The following is a 23819-nucleotide window of genomic DNA, read 5'->3' as shown; positions in this document are numbered from 1 at the left end:
GCGATCAATGACTTAAAAAAATATTCTGCATTTATAGTTATACAAAATTGTTTCAGAAATACCACACTAATATATACAGTATATATATATATATATATATATATATATATATATATATATATATATATATGATATAATTTTTATTTTATGGGGCATTATGTCTTTTTATAGGGCATTTTTATCTAATCAAATACAAGGTGTCATCCTTTTATCTCAAATACTTGAATTTAATCAATCGATTAACAAATTATCAATATAAATAACTAGATTAAAAATAACTAGAGTAATAGAACATCTAGAGAATATATTACCTTTTACCCATAAAATTCAATAAACATCAGCTCATATTTTATACAATATGTAAAATTAGGCCTAAACAGAGGAATTCGTTATGGGGTCAAACTTCACCCCTATTTTTTTATTTTTTATTTCACTTTCAGTGGCAATTGAGCCACCTCATATACAGTATATATGCAGCATATACCTTGCATTCCATTATTTCTACTGTCACGTAAGGCAAAGGATTAGTCCTACGGACATTTTAATTGCACTGTAATTTCTCAAGTTTCTTAAAATAACTATTATAAAAATGTACAGTACACACAAGTATAACAATTACAAAATCTCTGCACCCTTTTATACTACAAAGCAAGAAGTGTCATAAAGGGTCTGAGATTGACATTTAGAGACTTAGATTGCAAAAAACATTTGGTCTTGGTTCAAATTTTCAGTGGTTTCTCTCGCTGTCGGATCAGTCCGTCAAGCGTCAGTGCTGTTTGCCCAGGTGTCTCCTGCTGTTGACTGCTCAGTCACTGTCTCTGGTGTGGCTGTGGCTTCTGCACGGAGTCTCTGGTAATCCGTTTGGAAAAACACCACAAAGCAGCAGGTGCCCAGAGCACACAGTCCTGCCATCACCAGCACTGGCACTGTCAATGTGTGTGTGTGTTGTAGTAGAAAGAGCGAAACAGGGACAGAACAAAAAACAGAGAGAAAAAGACAAATAAATGCCTGGAGCTCTGCCCAACTCTATCATTATCTCATCAAGACATGTCAAGGACGACCCAGAAAAGCAGGAAGGCTGGATTAATCTGCACTTGTTCTCATTTTAAACGTGTTCCCTAACCACACAGGATCCAGTTTAGCTGGAAAGAGGAAATGAAAATAATGCATGAAACAGTCACACTTGGCTAATCATGATATATCCTATCTTTTCAAAAGTTTGTGAAACTAAGTATGGTCCAATGTTTGTGTACATTTCAAAGACTAGTTGAAGAGTACTGTCACATGACCTCATGGCATGCATGTTTATTTTGACTGCAAGCATGTTTATTATCTTGGAAAAAACAAATTCCATTTCAATGTCTCAACTGCATTGTTCAATAGTCTACGTTCTGTTGTATGCCCAACTGCATATTTTTGGCAAATGTAGTGGGTGATTTGTGTATTCTATGCATGCGGAAAATTAATATACTGCAAAAATAGCACAGTAGTATGGTAGTATGCTTTTCTGAACAACTCATCAAGTTCACTTATGCTGCCTTTAAGCCATCAAGTAAGTTATAATTACGACGTGAGCATGCGTTTTTGGTCCGAATAAAATAGACGTGTCGGAAGATTTCATATTTCTTTCTCTCTTTTATTTACTTCCCGACAAAGATGGTTAAAGCTTTTTATGCTAGTTCAACATAATGAAGAGCTTGTGGTGTGCATTGGGCTTCCAGGTGTTGGAATTATTATTACAATTCCAAACACATGAATGACCAAGAAAAGTTATTTACAAGTGACGCATAACACATATTTAATCTCAAGCATGCTCTTCACTAACTTTTATCAAATAAATAAGTCTTTAGGGGCAAACTCATTTGGTGTGGTGGAAATGTTTTTGTTTTTTTTAATTGACAAATAATTTTCTCACAATAAATATGCTTTATGGTAAGAGAAGGGTTAACTCTTTCTTTAGATTATTATCGTTTTAAACATGCAATAATTTGTATTTTTATAATGGATTTTCAAAGTTGATTAAACCACGATTAAGCAAGAACTCTAAGAACTATACATTTGAAAAATCACAAAAATAAAGGATGAAGGCCTGGTAAAACGTGCATATGTCAGTTTCAATGTGACCATCAAATAACAAAGGAAAAAGTTACAAATCTATTAGTTTTAATAAAAAAAATCAACCACTTGGACAAAAAAATTGCCTGAAGTTGAAGAAACACCCGTTTACAAATACTTTCTAATCATGAAACAAACAGAAAATACACCACTCACCTGTCCAGCTCAGACTGGCATCTCCTCCAGCAGCACAAACAGATAATGGGGAGTCTGCCATCGGTTTGGTCAGAGCTTGAAGAAGCAGCATGTAGATGACAGACTGAACCTGTCTGATTAAACATTATATTAAACATGTCAAACTCAACATAAAACAGCATTTTAACCCATTTTATTTCTATAATGTGACATATTGCCAAGTTAAACCAATAGGGCGGAACTTGATGTCCATCAGGAATTGACTGGATTTTTGAAAATGGTCTCAGTATGATAGGTGTTTGGAAGGGAGGGCTTGGTGATGTCAGCTGGAAAGAGTAGTTTAAGAGGCAGAGCAAGCTATTACATTGTGATGAAAAATTATAAAGGCATTTGTTTTATTTGGAATAACATTCACAGATAAATAATTACCAATAAAACCAATAATGTGTATTACCCCTCCTATGGTATTCTGTCATTTTTTACCTAAATAAATTTTCCTTGTTTAATAAAAATGTTTTCCTTTATCTGAGCAGTACAAGACTTGGTGACTTTTCCTCCATTTGCCATCTGAACATACAAAAAAATGGGCTTGATTCGATAAGTCTATATGGTCGTTCAAAAAAAAAAAAAAGACACCTTTGGTATTCGTGATCAAAATTGACCAACCATTGAGAATTAATGTCCAAAAAAACAGAATTATTATTTTTTTTTTATCTGTCAAAAACAATCAATAACCTGCCACAATGCAGAATTTATAGACACAAAAACAGACAGAAATTACAGGGTGAGACTCTAAAACATCCTAAGTGCAAAACATACACACCCACACACAAACACACACACAAATGTAAAATGCTAAACTTTGACAAATAATAGTTTGATAATGTCTAAAAATATATCCAATTCACTTACAAACAAGCCATCAGACTACACAGTAGATGGCTACAGCCAACATGGTTTTCAAGTCATGTTATTTATATTTTGTTCACCAGATGGCAGCAATCTGCCTCCAATTTATGTCACATTCTCATATTTTCTTCACGTTTCAACTTCTAGAAGTGTAGATTCTGAATAATGTTTTTTTTTTTTTTCATAAATTAGCTTATTTGTTTATACAAATTAATGGTAAAATTTAGAAATTTACAAGTAAATAAGATCAAAATAGCATAAAATACCAAAAGAAATGCATAATTTTATTGTTCTTATAAGCTGGATCTAGGTGCGGCTAAAATATAGTTTTATTAAATAAACAAAGTACAAGGTAAACACAGAAACAAAGAAAACATCCACGATGGGAAAACACAGGAACAAAGGAAACATCTACGATGGGCAAAACACAGAAACATAGGAAACATCTATGATGGACACTGGTAATCCACAGGAGGTCAAAACACATAACAACTGACAAAGAACAATCAAACAACAGGGCATTAAATACACAATGGAAAATGACTTAATGGAAGACAGGTGAAAACAATCAAGGACAGCTGGCAGTGATGAGGGCAGGGAATTATGGGAAATGTAGTCCGGGAGGAACAGATGACAGGGGAGAAACATAAGGCAAACAACAGTGAATCATGACAGAATCTCCCCTCTAATGGGTGGCTCCTGAAGCCCAAGGAAGACTGGTCAGGGAGGCAGGGCCAAGATGGATACTAGAGCAGAACAGGCGGAAGGCCGGGAGACCAGGGAGACCAGAGTAGATCAGGCGGGTAGCCATGAGACCAGGGAGAGCAGAGTAGATCGGGTGGATGGCCGAGAGACCAATGGGACCAGAGCAGATCAGGCGGATGGCCAGGACACCATGGAGACCAGAGCAGATCAGGTGGATGGCCGAGAGACCAAGCAGACCAGTGCAGATCAGGCGGACAGCCATGAGACCAGCGTAGATGGGGTGGGCGGCCAAGAGACCATGGAGACCAGAGCAGATCAGGCGGACAGCCAAGAGACCAAGGAGACCAGAGCAGATCAGGGGAACGGTTAGGAGACCCAGAAGACCAGAGCAGATCAGGCAAACAGCCAGGAGACCAAGGAGACCAGAGCAGATCAGGCGGGTAGCCATGAGACCAGGGAGACCAGAGTAGATCGGGTGGATGGCCGAGAGACCAATGGGACCAGAGCAGATCAGGCGGACGGCCAGGACACCAATGAGACCAGAGCAGATCAGGTGGATGGCCGAGAGACCAAGCAGACCAGTGCAGATCAGGCGGACAGCCATGGGACCAGCGTAGATTGGGTGGATGGCCAAGAGACCAAGGAGACCAGAGCAGATCAGGCGGACAGCCAAGAGACCAAGGAGACCAGAGCAGATCAGGCGAACGGTTAGGAGACCCAGAAGACCAGAGCAGATCAGGCGGACGGCCAGGAGACCAAGGAGACCAGAGCAGATCAGGCGGACGGTCAGGAGACCAAGAAGACCAGAGCAGATCAGGCGGATGGCCAGGAGACCAAGGAGACCAGAGCAGATCAGGCGGACGGTCAGGAGACCAAGAAGACCAGAGCAGATCAGGCGGATGGCCAGAAGACTCAGAAGACCAGAGTAGATCAGGTGGACAGCCAGAAGACCCAGGAGACCAGAGTATATCAGGCAGATGGCCAGGAGACCAAAGGATACCAGAGCGGATCAGGTGGATGACCAGGAGACCCAGAAGACCAACTCAGGGTAGGGATTGGATCAGGAGGCCTGGTTGGCGGCCACAGGGCTGAAACAGGATCAGGAGGCCTGGGTAGCGACCACAGACTAGAGACTAGAGCCGTGGAAGACTCGGAGGGTGGAGTCGTGGAAGGCTCGAAGGGCGAAACCGTAGAAGGCAGAGCCGTGGCCGGCTCGAGGCTAAGAGTCCAGGATGACTGGGAAATGACCTCAGTGGTCATGAACATGAGCAGAGTGGGAGCGACCTCTGTGGTTGTGAGCACAGACAGAGTCTTGGGAGCGACTTCTGTGGTTGTGGGCATGGACTGAGATTCGGGTACGACCTCTGTGGTCGTGGGCATGGACTGAGACTCGGGAACGACCTCTGTGGTCATGGGCGTAGACAGAGACTCGGGTACGACCTCTGTGGCGTGGGCGTGGACTGAGACTCGGGAACGACCTCTGTGGTCGTGTACATGGGCAGAGACTCGGAGATGACCTCTGTGGTTGTGAACATGGGCAGAGAGTTGGAATCGACCTCCGTGGTCGTGTACATGGGCAGAGACTTGGAGACGACCTCTGTGATCGTGAACATGGGCTGAGACTTGGAAACGACCTCCATGGTCATGTACCTAGTCAGAGACTCAGAGACAACCTCTGTGGTCGTGTACATGGGCAGAGACTTGGAAATGGAAGACTTTCTCCTCCTCCTCCTCCGGGAGGCCGATGTAGGTAACGTGGACTCTGGGACGAATGAGGCTGGAAACGCTGGCTCTGGGATGGATGAGGCTGGCAACGCTGGCTCTGGGACAGACGAAGCTTCCAGCTCGTTGGCCATGGCAGGCGTGGCCATTGACTCATTGGCCGTGGCAGGCATGGGTGTTGGCTCGTTGGCCGTGGCAGGCATGGGCGTTGGCTCATTGGCCGTGGCAGGCATGGGCGTTGGCTCGTTGGCCGTGGCAGGCATGGGCGTTGGCTCGTTGGCCGTGGCAGGCGTGGGCGTTGGCTCGTTGGCCGTGGCAGGCGTGGGCATTGGCTCATTGGCCGTGGCAGGCGTGGGTGTTGGCTCGTTGGCCGTGGCAGGCGTGGGCACTGACAATTTGTGGGGAAGGGTCTTCGTGGCCCTACGCACCGATATCAGTGGCAAATAATTCAACTTGGAGATAAGGGCCATGAAGGGCTTCAAGACAGGGGCCGCGGAATGCTTGGAGCAATGAGTCGCAGAAGGCTGGACTGTGACATGGCATGGAGCTGACTCAGATGTGGATGTGACATGGCGTGGAGCGGACTCAGATTTGACTGTGATGTGGCGTGGAGCAGATTCAGACGTGGCTGTGACATGGCATGGAGCAGGCTGAAGTTTGGCTGTGACGTGGTATGGAGCAGGCCGAGGTTTAACTGTGACATGGTATGGAGCAGGCTGAGGCGTTGCTGTGACATGGCATGGAGCAGGCTGAGGCGTGGCTGTGACATGGCATGGAGCAGGCTGAGGCGTGGCTGTGATATGGCACGGAGCAGCCATAGCCTCACATATCCTCCCACGTGTAATCACCGGACTCCGGCAATTCCCTCCACTGGCGTGTTGCGAGTCTAATCTTGTATATGGACTTCAGGGATGCATCATCAAATCCAGTGTGGGCTGCAATGGTGGTGAAGAAATGAGAGTACTCCCTTATATCCCTTAAGTCCGCCTGGCTCAGTTGCGTGAAGTATGCCGCTAGATCCATTTTTGCAGTCAGTTGTTCTGTAACGTTTGCTGGAACGTTAGAAAGGAAGTCCCAAGAGCTGGATCTAGGTGCGGCTAAAATATAGTTTTATTAAATAAACAAAGTACAAGGCAACGGTGTAAACACAGGAACAAAGGAAACATCTACGATGGGCAAAACACAGGAACAAAGGAAACATCTATGATGGACACTGGTAATACACGGGAGGTCAAAACACATAACAACTGACAAAGAACAATCAAACAACAGGGCATTATATACACAATGGAAAATGACTTAATGGAAGACAAGTGAAAACAATCAAGGACAGCTAGCAGTGATGAGGGCAGGGAATTATGGGAAATGTAGTCCGGGAGGAACAGATGACGGGAGAAACACAAGGCAAACAACAGTGAATCATGACATTACTTCAGGGAAGAAAAAATATTTAGCATTATCGTCATAAAAAAAAGGGTTACACATCTAAACCTTCCGGTCAAAAATGACCTTGAATACCAAAGGGAAGTGCCACTTTTCAATACCATAGCAGGGTTAAAAAAGCAAAAATGGTCAATTTTGATTTCACGTTGACTTTAACTCTATAAGAATTTAAAATGCAAAACAAAAGTGAATTACTGAAACTTAAAAAAAAATCAAAACATATCAAATGTTACCCAGATATGAAGATCAGTCCAGATGATGTTGCTTCACCCACAGGGTATGAACACTCAACTCCGAGCTCCATGGCAATGGGATATACAGAAAACCCGAACAGGCCAAACCATGCACATGCGGCACCAATGGCGATCTTCTGGTCCCTTAAAAGGGAAACCTGACAGACAACAGAGACAATAAATTGAACCTGAACCTGAAAACTCTCCTGAACCTTCCAAACTCAAGCAGATTTAAACACATTTTCTCTACTTACCACCGCAAAAGCAGTGCATCCCAGGGATGTCAGGCACATATTGATTTTGGTGACCTCTGTAAACTTCTTTGTCTTGTCTACATAAAAGCCCAAGATGCCAGCGCCCACAACGCCAAATACAATGGAACCTGCACCACATAGTCCTGCAAAGTCCTGCCACAATAAAAAAGAAGGGACAAAGTTTCTACATTGGCTTGACTGACTGTCTATCTATCTATCTATCTATCTATCTATCTATCTATCTATCTATCTGTCTGTTTGTCTGTCCGTTCGTTCATCCGTGTCTGTCTGTCTGTCCATCTGTCTCTATCTATCTGTCTGTCTGTCCGTCCGTCCGTCCCTGTCTGTCTAGCTATCTGTCTGTCTGTCTATCTGTCTGTCTGTCCATCCGTCTGTCATATCTATTTATCTATCTATCTATCTATCTATCTATCTATCTATCTATCTATCTATCTATCTGTCTATCTATCTGTCTGTCTGTCCGTCCGTCCGTGTCTGTCCATCTGTCTCTATCTATCTGTCTGTCCGTCCATCCATCCCTGTCTGTCTATCTATCTGTCTGTCTGACTATCTGTCTGTCTGTCCATCTCTATCTATCTATCTATCTATCTATCTATCTATCTATCTATCTTTTTGTCTGTCCATCCGTCCATCCTTGTCTGTCTGTCTGTCTGTCTGTCTGTCTGCCTGTCTGTCTATCTATCTATCTGTCTGTCTGTCTGTCTGTCTGTCTATCTATCTCTGTCTACATTATCTGTCTGTCTGTCCGTCCATCCGTCTGTGTGTTTGTCTCTGCCTGTCTGTCTGTTTGTCCGTCCGTCCATCTGTCATATCTATCTATCTATCTATCTATCTATCTATCTATCTATCTATCTATCTTTTTGTCTGTCCATCCGGCAATCCCTGTCTGTCTGTCTGTCTGTCTGTCGTCTGTCTATCTATCTATCTGTCTGTCTGTCTGTCTGTCCACCAAAGTTTGTCTTTACACACATTTCTTCACTAGTTTAACCCTGTTATTCAAAATAACAGCAAAGGTAGGTTTTTACATATGAGGTAAACATGTAGGTTTGGGAATGATTCTGTACGCTTGTGTTGTGTCCTTACATTTGAGTATCCCTTGACACAAAGTATCTGTTCCAGCAAGGTGGAAAAACAGGTGAATATTCCTATACCCGAACCAAAACACACCAGCAGGATCAAGTATGCTTTGTTCCTCAGTAGCTATAGATTAATGAGTGAAAGAACACAGACAAATCAAACCAAAGCCAAGAATCTTAGACAGCAGTACAAAAGTACACATTCACTAACCCTAGTTATAACGGTACATTCATGTTATACCAGATTTACCGTAATTATGAGACAGTAATTCTGTCTTGTAATTACTTGTAAGGAGTAGAAGTTGTAAACTTGTAATTCTATGAAAGCTCCAACTTGATCCTCGTTATGTAATGTAAAAAACAAAAAAAACAAAAAAACAATATTGGCAGCAGCCTAAACAGTTAAAGGTAGCAAACACATGCTAATGTTTGATATGCTGTTTTTCATGCCATTGTTACCTGGAGCGATTTCTTTGTTCTAAAACTTTTTACAACAGCATATAGAGGTGAAATAATAAGTTAATTTAGTGATTAAATATTTTGCTTTATGAAAAACAAAGCTGTTTTGGCATTATGAGTGTTGCAATAGAAACAAATAACTTCAGAGGTCCGAAAATATCTGCCCTAAAAAGTCTAAACACAGTAACGATGGCGACACGAAATCTAAGGAAAGTGCCTTTAGAGTGTAGATTGTCCAGCCAAATGTTGATTTTCACATTTTCTCACTCGATTTCAGTTATAACTCAGTTTTGACAAAATGTGTAGTTACTGCGTTTTGCCTTTGCCAACCCCACTAGTAATAACTGACGTAAGCTACCCAACCCAGACATGCACGTCTAACTAAATCTTTAATCTTTAATCAAGGATTTTTTTGTTTTGAGTGTTTCATGGGTTTTTGAAACATGCAAACTGCCCAAGCAAAATGCCATTAGATTTGTAATGCAATTCGTGTGTGACAAGGTAATGTGTTTGTAAGTGTATGTAGTACCAGTTTTATGCCCTGTAGGAAAGGTTTAGTGCTGGAGGTCACCACGCTGGCAGACGGGGGTGTCGGGGGAACGCGTTCACGAATCCCCACTGTTGCTAGGAAACAGGCGACGGTGGCAGGTATAGCATATATGAAGAGCTACGTGGCAGAAAGACAACAGGACTATTAGAGAGATACATCATATGAGGAATGTAATTCTTTTGTGACCAAGTTCTGTCTAAAGCTGTCTTACCAGCATGAGAAGATTATTAGTGTACCGAATTATCATGGGAGAGAAAATATTCGCAAAAAGCAGTCCGAGAGGATTTGCTGGAAAACAAAAGAAAACAAACTGTAATATTTCCATTCTACATACAGTGGGATTCAAATTTCTGAGTTCACTAGTATACATTAGAGATCGACCGATAGTGGATTGTGCTGATACCGATAACTAAGGCGGTGGAAAAGGCAGATAACCGGTAAATCTGCCGATAGTTTTTAAAAATCGACTTATTGAATGCAAAAAATGTTCTAGGTCATTTCTTACTGTGGTAGGCACAGACATACTATAGAGGCAATACAGTCCGAAATTAATAAAATTCATCAACAGTATATCATCATTCATCAATAGTAATAGTGTGGCATGACAAACTCAGTGATTGTTTGTATTTCACCTCCCAAAGCCACTGTTATACTGTAGACAGACAGAACAAGGAGTTCTAACTGTAGAACCCTCCAGCATTGGAGACAGAGGAATAATAATAAAAAAATATCAGCAACTATCTGCATTGATTTTTCAAATAACCGATAGTTCCAAAAAGCAACTATTCCACCTCTAGTAAAAATGCTTCTATTTTAGATTATGATTTACTATAAAATTACCACAACTTGGAGTTCACGCGAGCTCAAGGAGATGCTTTCATAAAAAATTCAGAAATTAATGTCAATTTCTCAACCTCTTACTCAAACTGTTATGCTAATAATATAATCGGTAATGTTTTGTTTTAAATTAAAGAGTGCAAAACAGAAGATTTTTTTACTAGTTGTCTCAGACTTTTGCACCCCACTGTACATTAAGTATAAAACATCTGAGCTGTTAGTATATATGGTTACCCATTGAAGCAATCATGTTAGCTGTGGCCCTCTGGTGATCTGGGAACCACAGAGCCGCCAGTTTGGTGGGGGCGAAGATGACCAAAGGTTGGGCAAGGGCACACAGTGTCTGGCCCCCCATCACCAGGGGGAACACGGCCCACTCCGGGATGCAGCTCAGAATGCCAACGACACGCAGGATACTACCCAACATGTTGAGCCAAGAGCCCAGGATTAACTGTGTTCCAGAAGCAGGTTGGAAAGAGAGAGTTGCATTGGAATAGTTCAAGGATAAGAGTATAAACTTCCTGCCTCCAGTTTCTTTCTGATTCTTTTCTTTGATGTCTTGCTCAAAGACAAGGAAACAGTGCTTGTAGTATTATGAAAGCTTTATAAATATGGGAGACTGGGGCTAGTTGTCACACTTTGTACTCCAGAGAATATTGCTTAGGGTGGGGCATGTTGTAACACTATATTTAGTAAGTTGCCCCAATGGAAACCTGACATTAAATAGCATATATTATAACTATAGTAACTATAATACTCAGTGGAAAATATGCTTAGTCCTTCTATTTCTTTCAGTAGTAAACACAATTTAGAGTGCGGATTAGGTTCAGCATTTGATGATAGACAGTAATAAGTCTCTGTGTACCGAGAAGCGCAGTCCGAGTGTGTCCAGCATCCATGTGGTGATGAAACTGAAGGGAATTGCAACCACCATGTAGACGAGGGACAGCCAGTTGACCTGATCCAGAGACACTCTCAGGTACTGTGCTGTCTGGTCGGCCACAGGTGCAAAAGTCAGCCATAGCTGTGGAGAAATTGAAGACAATACAAATACATACATTTATACTGTATATATAAATTAAATTTATATGAAAAAAAAAACTTATGTCTTGTATATAGCATATATACAAGACATAACAAGATATAATAACAAGATTGAAAATAATTCTTAAACTTTGAAAGTAACTCAGACTTTTTTTATTATTATTTATATTTATTTTTCAAAGTATTTCAAAGTATTTTTCAAAGTTTTAACAGTTCACATGACAGTGAACCAGGTCGGTCATATGACATATACGCAAGTCAAACTCAAATCTCACTTCCCAACATTTAGATGCTGAATGTGCAAAAACAGAAACCTCATGTCAGAAGGGCCCCTCACATGAACTAAACCTGAAAAACACTGAGTTATTTATAATACACAGGCCATCACAGCACATCATGAGCAACATCATTCAATTTTTATATCTTCCATCAGAGTATAGCAGTCACTCAATACACAGAAAATGTCTCAGTTACGTATGTTACCTCGGTTCCCTGAGAAAGAGACATTGCGTCACTAAGCTGACACTATGGGGAGTGTCCTTCTACACGACCTAGTTGAAACCCTTCTACAATAATGGCAGGATTGGCTATGATGTTTAAGCCCCACCCTTTTAGGCGCGAAGCTGTCCAGTATATAAGCGGGTGCACAAACACCATTACTCAGAATTTTCTGACTGAGGGACAAAGAGCGCATCGCTCGCACCTCAAAAAAACCTGAGTCCGTAGTGCAGTCAGCTTATGCAAGGTCTCGTTCCCTTCATCTCAGGGAACTGAGGTTACATACGTAACCAAGACATTCCCTTACTATTCAGTTCACTTGACATTGCATCACTAAGCTGACGCTATGGGGAACAGAGTCCCATCATGACCATCTACACGACATAACCCTCCCAGAGAGGAAAAATGACGCAGCAGTCCCATGGGACGGCGACCGACATGAATATGCCGCAAGTGAATGGTGAGCCAGGAGGGGAACACTCAGAATGGATATATGAACTTTAGTCATATAGTATGAATTAACCCCTTCACAAACCCAGTCGGGAAAGAAGTGCTTGTGACTTTTGGGAATACAACAGTCTGAATGCAGGCAGTTGTGTAAAATGACAGGGAGCCCATACTTAAAAAGAGGGACATAAATGTATGTTTGGCCAACAAAATAGCAAGCACCCTAAACAGAGAGGACTTGTGATGAGAGAGATGTTACATTTAGGTTGTAAAACCTTGCAAATGTGTTTTGAGAAGACCATCCTGCTGCAAAATGTCTTGTAAAGACACACCATTCATCCATGCCCATGAAGAGGACATGCCTCTAGTTGAGTGTGCTTTAACACCAATTGGGCAATTTGCATCCTGTGACTCGTAAGCCTGCAAATGCAAGGACTGTTCCTCATCCGAATTAAATGGAGGGAAAAATGCTTGAAGTTGAACCACCTGCCCTCTGAAGGGCGTGGTTAGAATCATAGGCATATAACCTTTTCTGTGTTTGACAGTGGCTTTTGAAAGATCCGGACTAAATTCCAGTCATGAATTGTCAACTGACAGTGCTTGAAATCACTGGCCCGTTTTACTGAGGCCAGAGCCAGCAGTAATGCGGTCTAAATAGAAAGCACACAAAATTCAACAGAGTCCAGAGGCTCGAAGGTGGGCCCCGCAAGTGCTTTTAGGACTAAAGCTAGGTTCCAAGTCGGAACTGTAGCCAGGCAAGGGGGATTTAACCGCATCGCTCCCCTAAGGAATTTTATGATTAAATCATTTTTGCCTACAGAGGTGCCGGCTTCAGGTGTGTGATACGCAGCTATAGTCGCCACATAAACTTTGAGCGTTGATGGAGTGAGCCCTGCGTCCAATCGCTCTTGAAGATATATTAGAATTTCAGGTATGGGGCAGTTCACTGGGTCTTTGCCACGTGAAAAGCACCAATTAGTGAACACATTCCATTTCAGTGCGTAAAGCCGTCTCGTAGACGGCGCTCTAGCTTGTAAAATAGTGTTCATAAAAAGTCAGGACTGGCATGTTTAACGCGCTCCATTCAGGGGCCACACATGCAGTTTCCACAGCTTGGGCTGGGGATGCCAAATTGTGCCCTGCGCTTGAGAGATATCCCTCCTCAGTGGTATTTCCAGTGGAGGGCTGTACAAAATAATTTCCAGAAACCAGGACTGATTGGGCCACTTCGGCGCAACCAATAGAATTGTTTCCTTGTCCTCTCGGACTTTGCATATGACAGAGAGAAGGAGGCACACCGGGGGGTGTTTCGCAGGCCATTTGTGGGCCATTGCGTCCACTCCTAGCGGAGCTTGGGATTTGGAGTACCAGAGGGGACAGTGGCCATTCTCCGCGGAGGCAAATAGATCGATCTCGGCTTTACCGAATATTTCCCAAATCCTCAAGACAGTCTCAGGATGAAGTCTCCATTCGCCTGGCATCGCCCCTTGGCATGACAAAAGGTCCGCACCGTAATTCAGACGGTCTGGGACATATGTCACCCACAGGGAGAGGAGAAGATGCTTGCTCCACAGGAGGAGATGACACGTTAGTCTCATCACTGACAGGGAACGAATTCCGTCTTGGTGGTTTATGTATGCCACAACTGTTGTGTTGTTCGAGCGAATCGGAACACGATAATTCCCTATTTCGGACTGAAAAGCCTTCAAGGCTAGAAAAACAGCCGACAACTCCAGGCGGTTGATGTGCCATGCCCTCTTCGTCTGTCACACACTGCCCCCCAACCTGTGTTGGAAGTGTCCATGGTCACCACTTTCCACCTGAAAATCTGCCTGTAACAGGTTAGGTCTCTGCTTAAGGGAAAGGAGGAGGCAGGAACCGGCTGAGCATTCAACGAAACTTTTAATGACATAAAAGAACTGAAACACAACATAAAATACATAGACGCACACACACACAGTGGCCGCGTGTGTCTCTCTCTCTCTCCTGAACTGGCGGCCCCGGCTGGTTGGGGGAGGGGTTTCCCATCGGCCCGGGGATTGCGCTGAAACAGCTGCCTTTGTTTGGGTCACGGCTTGGATGGCTTTACCGGCGGCTCGGCGGTGGCTTTTGGTGGCGCTGAGGCAGCAGGTGTGGGGTTTTTAGCAGGGCGCTGGCCCGAGACAGAACAGGAGCGAGCCGGTTGTGATGAAGTACTGCTCCAATTTGGCATAAAATGTCTCATAGCCTGTGAGTGTTGCTGAGTTGTGACATAGCGCCCATCAAATCTATCCACAGAGCCGCTCAAAAGGCCGGCTGGAGACACCGGAGCATCAAATAGTGTGGCACGTCACGCATTCCCGTGAGGGTCAGATAGATGTGATGATTCAAAACCACCAGGTTGGCCATTGACTTGCCAACAGCCTGTGCAGTGACTTTCGTGGCTCGCAGCACTAGGTCCATAGCGGTGTGGAGCTCTTTGACAACTCTGGATCGTAGCCTTGCTCGTCCATTTGCTTGAGGAGCTTAGCTTGGAAAACTTGGAGCACCACCACCACATGAAGTGCTGAACCATCTTGGCCCGCTGCTGAGTATGCTTTTCCAGCCAATGCGGACGTCAATCGACATGGCTTGGAAGGATGAATGGGGCGTGAGTTCCACGCCCTGCTACTCGCCAGGCAGAGATGTGCCGCTACTGCCTGTTCCACAGTTGGGCATAACCTTTGTCTTCCCCATGGTCCACTTTAGTGAATCGCTGTGCGAGCGAGCTGAATAGGGCGCATGCCAGGATTCTGTTAATTCGTTATGAACTTCCAGGAAGAATGGGGCAGTCACTTGACGACGCCCAAACTGAAGGAACCATTCATCAAGGCAAGATTTTTTAGGTTCCTCTGGAGGAGACCACTCGAGACTGAGCTCTTTGACCACCCTTGAAAGGATGCAAAGCATCTCTGTCAATGGCGCGTGCATGCTCCACACCCTTGCTAGTGGAAGGGCTGGCAACGTCCTCCATTGATCACTGACCAGATGCAGCAAGAGACATAAGATCATCATCATCCCCAGCGTCAGAACCGCTGAATGTGACGAGGTTGTGCGCACATACTATATCGGCATAGATGCAGCACTTGGAGATTGAGGGGCCTGCAGGGCACAAGGTCCACCTCAAGTTCATCCTGCTCGGCCTCGCGGTCCCATCGTGCCTTCTCGTGTGATCCCTCGGTAGTCACAGAAGAGGTGGGTGGGAGGGCGCGGGAGGCTGAATCATCCCTCAGAACGAGGGCGATTCGTGAGCGAAGCGTCTTCAGACTCATGCCCTCATAGTGAGGGCAGTCTGTCTCCATGAGAGCTGTCTCTGCATGGGCAGAGAATGCAGATAGCGAATGCAGCTCCCATGCTGATCTGACGTGGGATGTGTCCCTCGCATAAGGAACACTTACGGAACGACATCTTTAAAAAGACGCGGACACGTAAGCGGCTCTTTTAGGTATATTTATATACACAATATTACAATAGCTTATAGGGATACAAAACTCCTGCCGAAGCACTGCAGGGAATCAGGATGCTGAAGCGGCCCGTTCACCAGCGAAGCGTCAAGTGGTGACGCAGAGTAAACATTCTCCAGAACACTGCAGGGGAGCAGAGAGTCTTCTCATTGCCATAACGCTCACTGACACATGTATGTCGACAGCGAAGTAGTAGAAGGCTTCTAGACGAGAGATAAATCGCTGTCTTAAAGGAAGAAAATTCTGAGGAATGTTGTTTGCACGCCCACTTTTATACTGGACAGCTTCGCGCCTAAAAGGGCAGGGCTCAAACACCATAGCCAATCCTGGCGTTATTGTAGAAGGGTTTCAACCAGGTCGTGTAGAAGGACACTCCCCATTGTGTCAGCTTAGTGATGCAATGTCAAGTGAACTGAATCGTAAGGGAACTGAATCGTGGTAATGTGCAACTGTTGCCTTAATCTGTTTCTACACAATCTAACTCTTAAAAATAACTTTTAGTGGTGTAGCGTAATGCAGTCATGCTAAGTAATATTTTTGACTTGAACAAAATAGGATTATTTAGACATATAACCACCTCAAGCAATTTTTTAACCTAACAAAATGTGCTTCCTGTCATGTGGTAACATCTGGATTGTTCTCACGAAACCTGTCAAGAAAATGTCCTAATCCTATTTTTCGCCAAAATCAAAAGACGACATGATATTTTGCACATACTCTATAAAATGAAGCCTTTTTTTAAGGCCATAAAATATTTTTACATTGTGACATTATTTTTATGACAGTTACACACATTTTACCCCCCAATTTTTAATTTTCAACATGACTTTTCAATATGAAAAAAGATGGTCATTGTGATGTTTTCATTACCGCAATAATAAAATTATATATTTTTTAAATGGTTAAGTATTTATACATTATAGCAACACTCCCTTGGTACTGCCTTTCATTTTCACTGATTTTAATTAAGAAATAATATTATACAGTAAAAAATTACTGTGTTACAATAAAGAGAGTCATCAGTGGACACAATGGATATTGTAAAAGTAAAAAGTCAGAATGCATTATGTTAATGAGAATTGGTGGTAAAATATGATTAAAAGTACTGAAAATAATGTTGATGCAAAAAAAAAAAAAAAACAACTCAATGGCTTCATTTTCTTTTTGCAAAAAAATAAAAAAATAATACAAAAAAAATATTATATATATATATATATATATATATATATATATATATATATATATATATATATATATATATATAATGTCATATTTTATATCTATTGATTTGGGGTTAAATATGACCAGGACATTTCCGTCATAGGTTTTGTTAGAATCACTCATCTAAATTAACTGGTTTTATTCAATTCACTGAATACATTACACCAAAAAAAAAAATAAAATAAAAAAAAAAGGGTTAGATCAGGTAGAAAAAGCTTTTTACAGCATATACATGATCACTTTTTACAGCATAGGTTACCTGAATTTTTTTTTTTACACTGATTATTTCTCAAAAAAATTTAAAATAAATAAATAAAATTCGTTTGCAATCAAGGAAATTTGATTTATGCAGCAGCATGTTGAACGGCAGTCAGCTGATCCCCAAACAATCCAATTGTTTCATGCACCACTACACAAGTTACTGGCACACAGTTTCACATTCATTCAAATGCATCTAACACAACATGGTTTCCTGGACAAAACGTACTGTATAAAATTAACCATCAATGCTGACTGTACTGTACTTTTCAAAATCTTTTGAAGTTCAGAAATACTCTTAACAAGGAAACCAGTTCAGAGTCACATCTGCAGGTTTAGACTATTATCAGATTTCCCTACGATTGTAATCTTTAAATAAGCCCCAAATTGTTGAATCTTAAATTACACCATCTGCTAAGCTTTAAAAAGTGTGCCAAGACATGATGTGCATTTCTCGTATTTCAGAAGAACAGCTTTGGATGTCTTGGCCTTGTAACACACATACAATGGTGTCCATGGAAATTACATGTCCCTTGGGAGCAACAGGGGTGTAATTAAGATTGACATGCCCCTTTCTGGCACACGCCCTGTTCAGAGATAATAGCCTCATGGGGAAGTATCCATATCCTACTACAGCTGGGCTATTAGGATGACCCTGTTATAACCCTGTAGACTAAAGCCCCTAGTGGACTGAAAATCACAACGGCAAGTGTGAACATTTCCAGTGAAATCCTGTGCAGTGTTGGTTCAGTGGCACTGGATCAATGGGGCTTGTTGAGCAGCAGCTACAGGTATATAATAAAATCAGCAACCAAATTTGTCATTAAAGACAAATCTACATCGGTCTAGTATTACATCTAGTACTACATCTATTACTGTTTATATTTAGGATTTAATAGTTTTAGTATTGGTAATTATGGTCAGCTGTGTTTGTCAGGACAGTACATGCCATTGGATGGTTCCAAATGAGCTGTCTCTTCTTCTATTTTTACACTTATTGGTTTATATTAAAATAATGTATGTCAAGAAGATTGACAATACAGCATTTTAACAAAACTTGAAACCACAGCCCTAGAAGTTATGGCTTCTGTCTTTATGAATCACAATCAGATATATACTCAGGGTAGATACCATATTTAATTTTTTGTGAATAAATAGGTTGTGAGGGATAGAATATGGCAGAATATTGCTATAATTACAGCCACAAAAAGTAGACAGAGACAAGTTATGGCGTAACATAATTACTTTTATGGAGTGACAATTTACACTAGGTGTAAATAGCACCTGCCACACAGCGCAACTATTTGCACTAAAATAATTATAGATAAACTGTGTCAAGTGTCGCTGCAATGGCATAATTAACCATGTTTATACAACAGTAATAATGCAGTAACCATGATTTATGGTCAAAGCCATAGTTTTAATGCAATTAACCATAATGTCACTATTGTATTATAATGTTAATATAGTAAACAGGTTTAATTTTGTGGTTACTACAATTTTGCTACACAATACCATGATGATACTATTGTTTCTGTAGTAAAAACATGGTTAATTTTTGTAAGGTAAGGTTAGGGTTAGGTTTAGGGGTAAGAGTTGGTGTAGGGTGTCTATGGGACCCTAAATAAACACAATGAACATGCTGCAATGTTACCCCTATACTGCATTTAATAAGGGGTGCAAATAGCATCTAACATGCCTTACCGTGCTGCCTTACTTTTATTATCAGCAGTGCAATCAAGTTTTAAAAGTAACCTTAGAGTCATTAACCTGACATTGTTTGCCCTGTATGCCTGAAAAGCAATATGTATTGGCTGCACCTTCTTGGGCTGTATTGTAAATGTTTCTGTTATACAGGCTGTTATACAGGCTTTTTTAGGCTCTCACCCAAAAGAGTATACTTCATTTTCAATGTATCTCAAAGTCTTCAGATTTGAATAAAATATATATATAAACTATATAAAAATGCAAATTACTTATAAAATTACCATTAGAGTTAATTTACCTTAAACAAATAAGTAGTTTTATAAAGAATAAGCATCTACAGTAGATTTCACCTGGGTCTTTTATGACCCACTTATGTATTAAAGAGGAGTGACGTTACATACGTATGCATTCTAGGGTCATCTCTTGGAATATCTGAAGGCAAACAAAACCAACATTTTTAAAATCTAAGTAGACTTCTCCTTCCCCTTCTATAGTTTTAATTTTAATCTATAACATTTCTGTCAAATCATATCTGTTACTACATTATGTTTTCTCATCTTTTCCTCATCAGCTCTGTTTATAATGTCGGGCCTGTCAGGCCTTATGAGATATTTATTTAGTTGAAGCACCTTTGGCAGCGATTACAGCCTCAAGTCTTTTGGGTATGATGCGACAAGCTTTGCACACCTAGATTTGGGGATTTTCTGCCATTCTTCACTGTAGATTCTCTCAAGCTCTTTCAGGTTGGATGGGGTCCATTGGTGGACAGCCATTTTCAGGTCTCTCCAGAGATGTTCGATTGGGTTCAAGTCCGGGCTCTGGCCGGGCCACTCAAGGACATTCACAGAGTTGTCCCTAAGCCACTCTTGCGCTGTCTTGGCTGTGTGCTTGAGGCTGTTGGAAGGTGAACCTTCGGCCTAGTCTGAGGTCCTGAGTGCTCTGGACCAGGTTTTTATTAAGGATATCTCTGTATTTTGCTGCGTTCAGCTTTCCTTCAATCCTGACCAGTTTCCCAGTCCCTGCTGCTGAAAAACACCCCCACAGCATGATGCTACCACCACCATGCTTCACCACTGGGATGGTATTGCGCAGGTGATGAGTGGCACCTGGTTTCCTCCAGACATGATGCTTAGAATTGAGGCCAAACTGTTCAATCTTTCGTTTCATCAGACCAGAGAATCTTGTTTCTCACAGTCTGAGAGTCCTTTAGGGGCTTTTTTGCTAATTCCAAGTGAGATTTAATGTGTCTTGCACTGAGGAGAGGCTTCCATCTGGCCACTCTGCCATAAAGCCCAGATTGGTGGAGTGTTGCAGTGATGGTTGTCCTTCTGCAAGTTTTTCCCATCTCCACACATGATCTCTGGAGCTCAGCCAGAGTGACCATCAGGTTCTTGGTCACCTCTCTTACCAAGGCCCTTCTCCCCAGATTGCTCAGTTTGGCTGGGCGGCCAGCTCTAGGAAGAGTCCTGGTTGCTCCAAACTTCATCCGTTTAAGAATAATGGAGGCCACTGTGCTCTTGGGAAACTTCAATGCAGCCGAAATGTTTTGTAGCCTTCCCCAGATCTGTGCCTTGACACAATCCAATCTCGAACTATCTCTATCTGTCTCAATATATATATATATATATATATATATATATATATATATACTGTATATATACACTGGTGGAAAAAAAGTTTCGAATAATGTACAGATTTTGCTCTTATGGAAAGAAATTGGTACTTTTATTCACCAAAGTGGCATTCAGCTGATCACAATGTATAGTCAGGACATTAACAATGTGAAAAATTACTATTACAATTTGAATAAAATGTTCAGAACTTCAAAGAGTTCTCATAAAAAAAATCCTCCATGTGCAGCAATGACAGCTTTACAGATCCTTGGCATTCTAGCTGTCAGTTTGTCCAGATACTCAGGTGACATTTCACCCCACGCTTCCTGTAGCACTTGCCATAGATGTGACTGTCTTGTCGGGCACTTCTCACGCACCTTACAGTCTAGCTGATCCCACAAAAGCTCAATGGGGTTAAGATCCATAACACTCTTTTCCAATTATCTGTTGTCCAATGTCTGTGTTTCTTTGCCCACTCTAACCTTTTCTTTTTGTTTTTCTGTTTCAAAAGTGGCTTTTTCTTTGCAATTCTTCCCATAAGGCCTGCACCCCGGAGTCTTCTCTTTACTGTGGTACATGAAACTGGTGTTGAGCGGGTAGAATTCAATGAAGCTGTCAGCTGAGGACAAGTGAGGCGTCTATTTCTCAAACTAGAGACTCTGATGTACTTATCCTCTTGTTTAGTTGTACATATGGCCTTCCACATTGTTAGAACCAGTTCTCCTTTGTCTTTGAAGACTGTAGTATACACCTTTGTATGAAATCTTCAGTTTTTTGGCAGTTTCAAGCATTGTATAGCCTTCATTCCTCAAAACAATGATTGACTGATGAGTTTCTAGAGAAAGCTGTTTCTTTTTGCCATTTTTGACCTAATACTGACCTGAAGACATGCCAGTCTATTGCATACTGTGGCAACTCAAAAACAAACACAAAGACAATGTTAAGTTTCATTTAACGAACCAAATAGCTTTCAACTGTGTTTGATATAATGGCAAGTGATTTTCTAGTACCAAATGATCAATTTTGCATGATTACTCAAGGATAAGGTGTTGGAGTGATGGCTGCTGGAAATGGGGCCTGTCTAGATTTGATCAAAAATGACTTTTTTCAAACAACGATGGTGCTGTTTTTTGCATCAGTAATGTCCTGACTCTACTTTGTGATCAGCTGAATGCCACTTATTATTTATATATTATGATTAATTCGATTAATTAATCGGCATACCATGTAATTAATATTATTAAAATCTGTAATTGGTTAACAGCCCTAATAATTTCCTAAGAATATAAATAAAATTTTTCACTGCCTAAAAACTTGTCCCTCCACCACAAGATATAATGGTTGCTACAGCCCTGGTTTTGTTACTTCTATGAAAAGTCATTTTGAATTACTGAAAATGTAAATATTGACTATGTCAAATCAAGATATCGTGCATACATACAAATATGAAATATATGTTTACAAAATTATCAAGAAAATTAAAAGAGAAATGACAGATAAAAATAGACTACACTGTGTAACTTTTGGCCCTCTAGCGGTTAAAAAATAAAACTGCATGCGTCTTGAGGAAGAACATTGTTTTGATTGTGGTTCGGCTCTGCTCCTCTGCACGGATGAATGTGGTTCGAGGCACCGGTGTACACATGAATACAGGTCATCTTAGCAGAGCGTATGGACAAATAAATTAAAAAAAAAAAAAAAGAAAAGGAAAAGACGGATATCTGAAAACATGTCATCTGAGCAGATAAGTGCCATATCTTATGCTGTTGTTTTGCCTTGTTGGAAACATTGATGTTTTGAAATAAATGACGTTACAAAAGTTAGGCAATGTTTGTTAACATTAGACATAACGATTGCTAGTCTGATAAGGTCAAACTATGTAAAGTTTTTATAAATGCATGATATTCTGGCCAAATAGACCACGGTAGTAACTAATTTATAGATTGTCATTATACCAAACAGTGGTCAAGATCATTTCAAGACTCACATGTCCTTGGCAAGCCAAGAACTAAAGGATTTATTTATTAATTATTGCCATTATAAAGAAAAATATACACGTGTGCTAGCAAGTTCTGCACCGATTTCAGTATAATTATTGTATTTCACTTCCCACACACAGATGTGTGTGTGTGTGTGTGATTACACAACTATTCATAAACCATATCAATAAAATATCTTGCCTGTTCTCTCTGGATCACTTTTAAATCCTTTCAGTTGTTACCACCTCTGAAAAATATTTCTTAGTAGGAAAACAATTCCACTATACTAAACACAGATAAGCACATTATAGTACACAAATAGACATGAATTCTTCTGTATATAGTAACGTAAGGTGAACATTACTACACTCATATCAGCTATACAATGTTTAAGAAAACAGTTTATGTGGCTGCAATGTTGATCAGACCTTATGCAGACTGTTTACTGAGACTATCCCTTTATAAAAAAAATAAAATAAAAAAAAAACACTTTATAATAACTTTCAATCATAAAATTAACTTTAAATTCATCAAACATTATTACATTTTATAAAACATAGCAAATATTAAAACATACATAATGGTTTGAATGAAAGTTACGCAACTTCTTTATGAAAGTGGCTGAATATAAAGGGACGCTTCAGAGAGTGACAATTTATCAGATCTGTTCAACATACCGAACCTCTCGGAAAAACCAGAACACTTTGCTTTGACAGGCGAACTGGAATTACTGGATTACACATACCACTGAGTTCGAACAGTTCAGTAGGCAGAGCACGGATAAGATGAACCATCTCCTTCTGTAAACTGTGAATTGAGCCGCAGTGTCCCCTCCGTTCAGGTGAGACCGGACATCTCTATTCGGGCTCCCGACGAGCGCTCCGGTCTCCGCGCTTACATCATCCATGATGCCAAAACTGAACCAGAACCAGACGAGATCGCATCATAAATGAGTTAAAAAACTCATGGTAACTAAAGCCGTCCTGAACTTTGTATCCATTGTGCGGAGAAAAAACAACCCTAGCAGTAATCTACATAAAACAATTATCAGATGTCAAAACTTATGCGTTCCAGTTTCCACTGATGTGAAAAGTCAAGAGATGGTTTACTT

At 41.2% G+C, this 23819-nt stretch overlaps 1 protein-coding gene across 1 annotated transcript in view; it reads right to left on the bottom strand.

Moving 5' to 3' along the window:
* Positions 1-385: 385 nt before the first annotated feature.
* The window catches only part of LOC127417605 (solute carrier family 49 member A3-like), a 23537-nt gene continuing 103 nt past the window's right edge, over positions 386-23819 (bottom strand). The window contains exons 1-10 of the mRNA XM_051657645.1: positions 23454-23819; positions 11325-11483; positions 10694-10910; positions 9834-9910; positions 9602-9739; positions 8621-8737; positions 7517-7669; positions 7263-7420; positions 2272-2384; positions 386-926 (exon numbers count right to left, since the gene is read on the bottom strand). The exon at positions 23454-23819 is cut by the window's right edge and continues 103 nt beyond it. Coding sequence (XP_051513605.1) covers positions 760-926; positions 2272-2384; positions 7263-7420; positions 7517-7669; positions 8621-8737; positions 9602-9739; positions 9834-9910; positions 10694-10910; positions 11325-11483; positions 23454-23615 — 1461 coding nt within the window. The 5' untranslated portion in view covers positions 23616-23819 and the 3' untranslated portion in view covers positions 386-759. The remainder of the gene's footprint in view (positions 927-2271; positions 2385-7262; positions 7421-7516; positions 7670-8620; positions 8738-9601; positions 9740-9833; positions 9911-10693; positions 10911-11324; positions 11484-23453) is intronic.

The sequence above is a fragment of the Myxocyprinus asiaticus genome, chromosome 27 (genome assembly GCF_019703515.2).
Source record: "Myxocyprinus asiaticus isolate MX2 ecotype Aquarium Trade chromosome 27, UBuf_Myxa_2, whole genome shotgun sequence".
In the NCBI taxonomy this organism is placed as follows: domain Eukaryota; kingdom Metazoa; phylum Chordata; class Actinopteri; order Cypriniformes; family Catostomidae; genus Myxocyprinus; species Myxocyprinus asiaticus.
This window is presented reverse-complemented; position numbering and strand designations above follow the sequence as displayed.